This window comes from Strongylocentrotus purpuratus, unplaced genomic scaffold (assembly GCF_000002235.5).
Source record: "Strongylocentrotus purpuratus isolate Spur 01 unplaced genomic scaffold, Spur_5.0 spur5_scaffold_11, whole genome shotgun sequence".
Classification (NCBI taxonomy): Eukaryota; Metazoa; Echinodermata; class Echinoidea; order Camarodonta; family Strongylocentrotidae; genus Strongylocentrotus; species Strongylocentrotus purpuratus.
Genome location: NW_022145596.1, coordinates 7,977,691 through 7,988,022, shown reverse-complemented (window position 1 = coordinate 7,988,022; position 10,332 = coordinate 7,977,691). Strand labels below are relative to the sequence as shown.

General features: G+C 34.7%; 1 protein-coding gene across 1 annotated transcript; it reads right to left on the bottom strand.

Annotated features, from left to right (window-relative positions):
* On the bottom strand, positions 1-9,700 carry LOC115918497 (E3 ubiquitin-protein ligase CHFR-like). Its single transcript, XM_030980545.1, has 7 exons — positions 8,954-9,700; positions 7,301-7,384; positions 6,279-6,349; positions 5,856-5,946; positions 4,802-4,918; positions 4,056-4,131; positions 1-2,929 (listed from the first exon to the last, which is right to left on the bottom strand). The coding sequence occupies exons 1-7, from the start codon at positions 9,069-9,071 to the stop codon at positions 2,893-2,895; spliced, it is 594 nt and encodes a 197-aa protein (XP_030836405.1). The 5' UTR covers positions 9,072-9,700; the 3' UTR covers positions 1-2,892.
* Between the last annotated feature and the right edge of the window lie 632 nt (positions 9,701-10,332).

The window sequence follows — 10,332 nt, the reverse complement described above, 5'->3', positions numbered from 1 at the left end:
TATATTTTAGATTGTTTCATTTATTGACTTTTAAAAGTGGAAGAGTATAAATATTTGCTCTAAATATCAGGAAAGCATCAACACACACACACACACACATTAAAGCAAACCATACAAAAGATTCAACAGGTATCACAATAAACCAGGGTAACTGAATTGTATTCAACTAGGCAAGATTTATTCATCACGAAAGACTGAGTGCAGCATATCTACTTCAAATCTAAACTATACCAAAATAAATTCATGATGAAAAGAAGAGGAATCCATACAATCTTAAAATAAAATCTTAATTTCAAACAATCCCTACATAGTACTACAACATGAATCAACTCCCCCTTTCTGACAGTTGAATAATTTATTTGCAGTTAACTAAGTACTTTTTGAAAAAGAAACAAAATCAGGAATTATACCAATCCTAATTCATTATACCTAAGTCAAATGTACACATAATAAGCAACATTACCTTACACAAATGAGTGATGAGAGTATTAAAGTAGTTGTATTGGCTGTATTGTATTACCATCAATGTACTTTTTACACCAGCAACAATAACAAAAGATAATTTCTTGCGATTATGATTTCTTCAATATAACTCTTCAATATAACTGTGTACAAGCAATTTACACATCATATGCATGTACAAGCAGTTTACACACAACATTCAAAATGACATTCCAGTCGGACTAAACAATATATATATTCCTTCTCTAGTTATTATACAGAATAAGACAAGATTTACAAAAAAACATACACATCATTCTTTAAAGGAACAGTATTGCCAAGAACATTTTAAGTAGTTTCTAATGTATGGAAAAATGATGAATATACATATACATCTATACAAAATATGAATTTACAATTACCAACTTCCTGAACATGGTTAAAATACAGTGCCAATTTTGTAAACACTATTTAATAAAAAAGAAGCTATGATACCACAGAGCCTATACTACCATTTGCACATTTAAGAAGGTATACATTTATCTTTAATGTAGAATTATGCCCATGCCAGTGCAATGCCAAATACACTGGATTTATGATGCTGACATTGTTCCAGCCACTTCCATACATCATCAATCTCACTATGTCAAAACAAAGCTGTGATAGATGGCAGTTGTGAGGAAGTTTTGGGCCATTTTGTTGTCATCATTTCTCATTCATCTACTTCACTCACTATCGTTAGCACAAAACATGTCATAAAATGTGATTAAAGAGACGGTGGAGTTTTCATAACAGTGAAATTCATTTGCAAGATTTCTCATTCGCTCTATTCCAATGATGATGACTATAATTGGGACAATGTCCAACTAAAAGGATTGCCCTTGAAATGATCCCATGTTTCACATATAAGACAAGAGATAGTTTCTAGAAACTTTGGAGATCATTTGATACAACAGAATATACACTCCCTTGTACATGTATGTATGCAATTCTTTTCAATGTGCATTGTTTCCAGCAAAATTCAGTAAACTTGAAATCATTTGGATGATTCCAAAACCTCAAAAAATAGTTAATAATCACTACATACAGTAATCATAATTTTCCCAATAACTTCTAGACTTTGTATTTCATATGAAATTGCATGACTAGTTATCAACATTGTCTTTAAATCGATTTTCATTTGCTAATGTACCCCACATCATTAGCACAAGACATGCCATAAAACACTCCAAAAACTAAACACCGGATGCCCGTACAACATGAAAGGAGGGAATGAAAAAGGGCTTTATAAATCACTTTGCCGCTCTTTACATTAACCGTTTCACAAAGCGCTTTATAATAAAAAATGACATGAAATGTTATTCTTAATCAATGTTGGCTGCTAAATACAGGTACATTACATACTGATAGCTACTGTGCAAGAAGATATTAATGTCCATTAATCACATCGGATAGTTCTATTACAGCAACTACATGCCTGTGGAAAATGAAAGTAATGTATGAAGGAAAAGGGACTTTGTAAAATATCTTTATTGCTCTTCACACTAGATAATGTGGATTGTGCATTGTGAATTCAGAAATGTGCGGGCAAAGTTATATGAACGTTTATGATCACATGTTAATACCAAATTTATTGTTCTGTATGGTTTTGAGTGTTTTGACAGTGCCGCATGAATTCAAAAGTGTTTATAAAATAAACCAGACAAGAAGAGGAAAGCTCCCGAAGCAGACTTTGAATTAGAACCAACAAGTTCATCATCAATTGTTACACCAGGGGGGCGTTTCACAAAACTTGTCATCAGTGACAAATGACAGTTTTTGTTATAAGCTACTGAAATCCTTGCTTCTGATTGGTTATCAGCAGATTTGTCACTGATTTTTGTCATTTGTCATTGAAAAATGGCTTTGTGAAACACCATCCAGGGAGAGCGATTGAAACCTGTAGCAAGATGAAGAAAGCCAGAGAGTGATGCAAATTGACTCTTCGACGATGACTTTGGGATTCTGGTGACACGAAATGTTTCATTTCTTAAAAAGGTGCCATGACTATGAGAGGTTTCAAAAACGCTGTACTACAGCATTTACATTAATGTGAGAGATATATTCTCATGTAAAAGTATAAAAAGTAAAAATCTGTAACGGAATTGCGGTTTCACTTGAGAAGTATAGCATTCATAGAGGAAAGAAACCAGCTTTGGAGACTCATACATTTATATATGAAACAAGCACCTATTCAACTCTTAGCAAGTAAAAGAGGTATACATTGTTGACAAAAATAAAACAGCCTGTTCTCAAAAGTACTAGAGAGCAAAGTAACCCTTCTTTGGAGAAGTTATAAACACTCATCACTCTACTCCCAAGGTCAAAGGTCACCAATAGAAGTGCACTCCAGCAGATGTTGACTAGACAAGAATGACCCGCTCCATGGCAGCAGCAAAGGACGACCCATAATCAGAATCGAACTTGATCACAAACATGGCTGAAGTTCCTGTTGATGGAAATTAGAAGTGGGAGAATAAAACCATAAAATTAGCAATATAAAGTCACATTGAAGTCACAAGAAGTGATCAAAACTACCGGTAGTCATATTTCACTCAGAAAATAAAAGTGAATAAAATATTTTAATTGACTTGTATTCAATGAAACTATCTTGCAATGGAAAAAACCTATTTCATTATACTTCTTAAATTATACTGACCTAATTTCCCATACAATTTAATATATTTCTTTCATACATTTTATATTTGTTCATGCACTGGTACACTAGCAAATGGTTCAGTAGACTTATGAAACTTATAAGTTATAACTTATAACCATTGAAACTTATGGATGCTCTTTCCTTAATATGCAATGCATGATATTATTGACCTAGCTGTCATTGGTCGTCTTTGAACAAGGCCTTAAAAAAAGGATGTTGCATTGCCCTTTGCCACTGACCCAAAAATTTGAAATCTATGGTTGGCTTTTTTTTTTTTCATTCATAACTGAGAAATATCAACCCAACAAGGGAGTACAAAAAAAAAGATTTCCAACCGAGCGACCAATGTTATGGCACCTAAAGGGAAATACAACATTTTTTTTTTAGGCCTAATCATAAAGAAGATGGCAAAGAAGTACATACATTAAGTTTTTGTTAGGTCAGAAAACATCAAATTTATTTTTTAACAGTACAACACAACTTAATTTTTAGATGGTTTATTCAACAAACACAGGTTGAATAGACTTTAAAAATATGACAAATATATATGTAATAGACCAGTTCACGGTTAGCACATGTCCCAAATGACCCCGAATATCCACAGATCTTCAAAACATGAAGAGGTACCACTTTGTACATTTTTAAATAATCACTTCTACAGTGATGGAGGTGCTACATAAATAGCCTTTGTTTCCCCTTTTCAAAGAATACTTCCACTTGTGTTTCATGGAGTGCACTGTTTGTGCATAAATAAATAATGATTACATAACTTTCGTGAGCACGTATCCAGTATTTTGTATCCAGTATTTTGTCTCCGTGTATTTCACAATTTGGTCTGCAATGACCGTATCTGCTCTTGCTCAGACTGCAACTATGAACTGGCTTATTAGGTGATAACAAATGACTTGATACTTACGCAGCATGATGTGGCTTGTTGAACTGTGTTCTGCAGCCCTTCCCCCAGTGGCAGTCCGGCCTGGCTGTTACTAGAACTGCAATGAAGCACACAGATTTGAAGATTCTAGTCATACATCTGTAGAGTTAGATATCATATGAAGTTGGGATCTGTCTGGACTACTGACAATACCTTATCCCATAAATGTATACATGGATCTGTATTGGTGTTTTTGAGGGATTGTGGTTTCAATGATTAAGAATAAAGATAATAATATAATTGATATCATGATTATAGTGGATTTATATAGCACCTTTTTCAGAGGATACAAGCCCGCTGTCCCCTAGTCAATCAAGACATTAGGAAGAATTTTAGAAGTATGCTTTAAGATGTTTTTTGAAGAAGTCAAGTGAAGTACTATTTCTTAGAAAAGTTTATTTACTCCATGGGGGAAAGAATTGAAAGAATTAGAAGCCAGCCTGTGATGTTATGAATTCATACATTTTTTTCTAGGCATCGAACAATGTTAATACAGCAACAAATAATTAAAAAATGCTTATAAATTCAGAAAAATTTACCAGATAATTGAACATTTTCCTGATGTAAGCAGCCTCAATGTGTGTCATACATGCACATGAGGATAATGTGTATGTTCAGCAAGTGAAAATTACTTAACCTAGTTTCTCAAATTCAGTTTCACATTGAGAACTCACAATGGTATAACAAACTCATAGAACATTGCAGATAATAGAAAAAGAATATCTTACTTGGTAGATCATTCTTTGGAATGCCTGCTCTATAGAGGTAAGCCAGCTGTTGAAACAGCCTCAAGGAACATGTATAGCAAACTGCGGTGTGCCCTCTAATATTATAGACTTGAGTCTCTGAAGAAGGAGAAAAAAGAAGCGAAATTGATAATCCTATGCAATTCTCCTCCATAATACTCAGTATTTATGGCTCGAAAGCCTGCCTATTGCTTGCCAGACATCCAACAGAGGAAATACTACTGCTAATATACACTATATACAGCCTACTTTTGGAATATTGAAGTTATAACAAAACTTGTGACATATTAATGAATTTTTTAATTTTTTTTCTCACATTAAAAACGTTTAAGGCACTTCTCTGATTGATTTGCTTTGAATATTTCTTTTTTTCTTCACCCTGCTTATTGAGGAGGGAATATATTTAGCATGTATTTTGTAAAGGGGTTTTGTTACATAAAATTTTGAATTATTATATCTAGCTTGAATTATTGAATATAATACTTTCTTTAGAAATAGGAGATATGTATTAATTGTTTTAGTCAGGGGCGAGTGGGAGAGGTCCTTGAAAGGTAGTAAAAGAATTGCCTATTAGCCTCTGATCAATCACATATCACTCACTTTCTTATGTTTTTGTATTCTCCTAGAGCTTTTTCTGATCCGTACCTCTCATTTCTCTACTTTTATTAAAATCACCTAATATCAGGGTAGGCTTCCCCTTCATGATATATCACAAGACGAAGGGAAAATGACATTAAATGTGGCCCTTCTTTCTAAATACATATCTGTCTCCACTTTTTGTTGTTGATGGTGATGGTGATGGTTATTTTACCTGGCTGCTAAGAAAGCATAAATGCATGTAAGTAAGCAACCAGACGGCCGACGGCTTTAGGTCCTCTCCGAGAGACCTGGTAATGAGGATTAATGCCTTACCAAAGGGCACTAGCGCATCGACTTGGTTTCGAACCCGGGTCACCGGATTACGAGACCACTGCTCTACCGACTGAGCTATCGCACCTCCCCATCTTTGAATATTTATTGAAACACTATCAATTACCAGGTGTTGAAAATTTGCCAGCGTCCAGTCCATTCAATACTTCTTGTAGAACAAGATGAATATTGTTGTGACCCCTCGACAACATGAAATCCTACAATAAAGAATACAAGGAAAATGGTAAAAATAAACTACTTTCAGCATTTCAGGTCATAAGTCTGTGACACTTTAAAAACATATGAACAAGAAAAAGAATTTTAACAGTCATGTAGATTAGTTTTCTCTTACCTATATCGATCCCTCTCTCCCTCTCTCTCTGTCACTCATATTATCCCTTTCCTTACAGTAGTTTTGTGAAACAATTTACTTACAAACACAACAAAGCATTCTTTGTTGTCTTTTGTTTTGTTTTCCCCCATTTTGGGGTAGCATATTCTTCTGTACAAAAAAAAAAAAACAGGTTAAGAATTCAAGTGTTTAACTTACTTTAAATATGGTTGATTCATATCTGTTGTTGTTTACTATAGTATCCAGTACACTCTCACTGAACTTCATATCTATAAAGCAAGAGAAACAAAACAAAAATTATACAAATTAGTTTACAAGAATTTCGCCCTCAGGCAGAGCATCAATGTTGGAGGTCAAGACAGGAATGAGACAGAGAATTTCCTAAAAAGGATGACAAATAAATGGGGGTCTGGGGATCCGCAGAAAAGTTTAGAATATATTTACATAAAAGGAAATGGTTCCTTGCATTTAAATTCTAAATTTGAGAGATATTTGTTACACCATCTTGCTTGAAGGGACTCTAGATCATTGTTAAGATGGGAGAAAAATCACCTAAGGTATTGAGTCAATGCTAAATGTGTAATTAAAGACAATCTGATAAGAAGCTTTCACATCTTTAAATTGGCAGTGTTACATTTTTTTCTATTTTTTGACAAGGTTATAATTACCTATGCATATTGTTTTCAGAGAAATTGCATGTTATTGGAACAATGAAACATCACATACTGGCTCACAATTCTAAATAAGGCTATTTATCTATAGTTTTTTGGGTTTCATTTTCCTTTAAAGGTATAGACCAGTTTTGGAAACACCCCCCTCTCAAAAAATTGAAATAGAAGCTCTTATTACCAATCATGTGAAAGAGTATGTTTTGACTAAAAAGTGATGATATAAATTTTGCCTGGAAACCGCATACTAACCAATATATTTGGTAAATTATAATATCTATCCGGACTGGATAGATATCGCATAGTCCCATATACCTCTTTCTGTGTACAGTGCTTGTAACTTTACCAAGACTGGGCTAAATTTCTTATCATTTTGGTGATTCCAGAACCTTGCGGTACACACACCAATACTTATATGCTAGATGATCAACCTTTTCTGATCGATTTCATAACGTTTCTTTCACAATGCAATCGCATGACCAGAACTAGTCTATACCTTAAAAAAATCCCTGCCCTGAAAGGTAATGAGGGTTTAGGAGATACAGAACTGACCTTTGAACTTGTTGAGACATCCCAAGCAGTTGTACTGCTTGCATCCCCAGTACAAATGACAATAGTTCCTTCCACAGGCACAGCCTGCAGTAAAAAATAAGAGCAAGGTCTCAGACGTACAGGTTCAAAGTAAACTGTTGCTTAGCTGCCATAACCAACTTACTCAAAATTATCATAAAAACATTCATTTTAATTTATGTCATCTTTATTTTGTTTACAGTTTTAAAATTTTATTCGATTCAAATCCATAAAGAAGATGACGCAACATCATACATGGGAACGGCCGCTTGGACTAGGATTGCTAGAAACAGAAGAGAATGGAAATGTGACGAGGAGGGCTTTGTCCAACGTCTGGATGAACTATAGCCTGATTAATAGATAGATAGAAATCCATAAAATCCATATAAAATAGAGATTATATACAATAAAGAAAACATATAACACACAAAAAATGGAAACATGTCTACAAATATGCCAGAGGTATACAAAGTTAATCAATAGAAATGAATTGGGGAAACTGCAAATAAAACCATAAGGTTCTGTCGAGGCAGTCCCTGTTATCAAAAGATACATATACGGTTTAATATACAAGTATGTATATTGCTGTTGCTGTTGTTGTTAATGCTTTGATTAGGTTTGAAATATCTTTTTTTCCTCAGCTTCTACAGGTTGTTATTTAAACCAACAAGAAAAATAGACAAAATTAATATGAACAAAAAAAATACAACCATCAACAATTCGAATCATGCAGATGAGATGGATATAACAAAGGCTTCAATATTATTTAAGGGTTTCCAGGGCAAGATTAATCTATACCGGTGTTAAAATGGTTGTCATGGAGATAATCAAGACTGATAAATGGGTAATTTTGCAAAGCCATTGCATTGTGCAAAACAATCCGTTAACTGATTGATGTCTATTCTTTGGTGCAAAATGAAATTGCACGTGTTGCAAATGAGCGACTGCAAAGGCAAAGAATGCAATAAAGGAATTGGGTATCTTTGCCTCAGATTCTAAACAAAATTCTTGATCTACCTCATGCTGCAATCAGAGTAAGAAAACTGTAAGTGTTAATGTTTCTCAGATTAACTAACATTAATTATATTACATGTTAAGTATCTATTTTGTACATACCTTTTTAATATATATATATATATATATATATATATATATATATATATATAAATGCATTGTATTATGAAATATGTTGTTTAGAAATGATATGTGATGTTATTTTTAATTTGATTGTAAATTGTCATGTAATTCAGCTGAAGTTGCGATATGATAATAAAACAAACAAACTGAAACTGAACATAATTATTTGCCTTTAGGTCAGTCAGGAATCTCATGACTTTTACAAGCCGATCGCCTGTCTGATTATCAAGATATTTATGATTGGAACTCAAAATTTCAAAAACCGTTTTCCCAACGGTTTTTATAACACTACAGTCTATTGGGGATAATGAGTATGGTAAAGCGGTCACCGAAAGATTTTTAGTTTTTTGAGGCACTTCTTGATCATTTTGAAGCGCGATTTTTTTTTAAGGCCTCAATATTATACCATATTACAGACACTGATAACACGTAGGGGTGTGCATCTCAGATTTAACATTGTTAAACGATGCCTTTAAGCACTCTGTCCGATATACTCACATGTCTGAGGAGGCATATCTGGTGCTAGGAGTCTCTTTGGCATAGGTTGTACACAGCACGAGCAATCTACATGTTGGATGGTGTCTAGATTGCACTGGAATGGGGGAGGGGTCGGCATGGTAACAGGTACGCCTCCCACAGCTATTCGGACTCTCTTGGAGGGGGAGGAAGACGTGGAGGAAGAGGCACCAGTGGCACCGTCTCCTGAAGACGTAGAAGCTGCTGCATTTCCTGGGGATTACAAGAGACATGAAATGTAAAATTAATTTGGAATGTGACAAGGAAACAAAGGATGAGAAGATACTGTAAGTGATAGGGGAGGAAGACATTTCAGGAGGGAAAAAGAGTTGAAGAAGAATTCAACTCTACTGATTCTACTCCATTTTTTTTCTGTGAACAGATAAGAAGTAACAATCAAGTATAAACATACGTGTATGCAGATTCAAGAACGGCTCATCTCTGTCCTTTGACATACAATAGCAGAATCTTACAAGATGAAGTGGTACTCGACAAAAATACATGATTTCAGAGATCACAAGAGCTAAAACCTTGGTCAAATATGTCACAGTAAACTGCAAGGGCAAATAGAGCATAGTGCGCTTCATATTTCTGTATCTTATAACACCCCTTCAGCCGCTTCTTAACCTTTATAATCTCCAGGCCCACTTTGGCTGATTGAAATTATTTTGAGGACCACCTTACAAAACATGAGAAAACTAGATGGAATTCGACTGCGCGCAGTCGAAAATGATGCCTCCGCCATAGAGCAATTTTACAAACCAAAACGGAAGAAATTTTATAAATTCAAATTCGATTGTAATCCATTAACAGATTCTCAGAATATCGTGATTACAAGCAATTTCTCATATACATATATGACCCTGTGATCTTTGACCTCATGACCCTAAATTCTACTCAGTTCATTGGCTCTGCAAGATGTCCTGAGTTAAATAGTAATCCATCTGTCAGTTCTAATGAGAATGCATTCACAAGCTATTTTGCATACATAATGAGCCCATGACCTTTGACCTTTGAACCAAGAATCTACTCAGTTCATTGGCTCTGCAAGATACATGAATGACCACAGTTTGGCAGGAATCCATCAATCTGTTCTAATGATAATACGATCACAAGCTATTTTTGCATACATAATGAGCCCTGTGACCTTTGACCTTTGACCTCGTGACCCCAAAATCTAATCAGTTCATTGGCTCTGCAAGATACATGCATGACCACAGTTTGGCAGGAATCCATCAATCGGTTCTTCAGATAACGCGATCACGAGCCGTTTTTGCATACATAATGAGCCCTGTGACCTTTGACCTTTGACCTCGTGACCCCAAAATCTAATCAGTTCATCGGCTCTGCAATATACATAC

What these genes read in the sequence shown, in the direction of transcription:
- LOC115918497 (XM_030980545.1), bottom strand. Translation starts at nt 9,071, where the DNA reads ATGCCGACCCCTCCCCCATTCCAGTGCAATCTAGACACCATCCAACAT. An exon ending in TCCAAAGAATGATCTACCAA is followed by an intron (nt 4,132 to 4,801) that starts GTAAGATATTCT and finishes GCTTCATTGCAG; the next exon opens with TTCTAGTAACAGCCAGGCCG. An exon ending in AACAAGCCACATCATGCTGC is followed by an intron (nt 2,930 to 4,055) that starts GTAAGTATCAAG and finishes TTCCATCAACAG; the next exon opens with GAACTTCAGCCATGTTTGTG.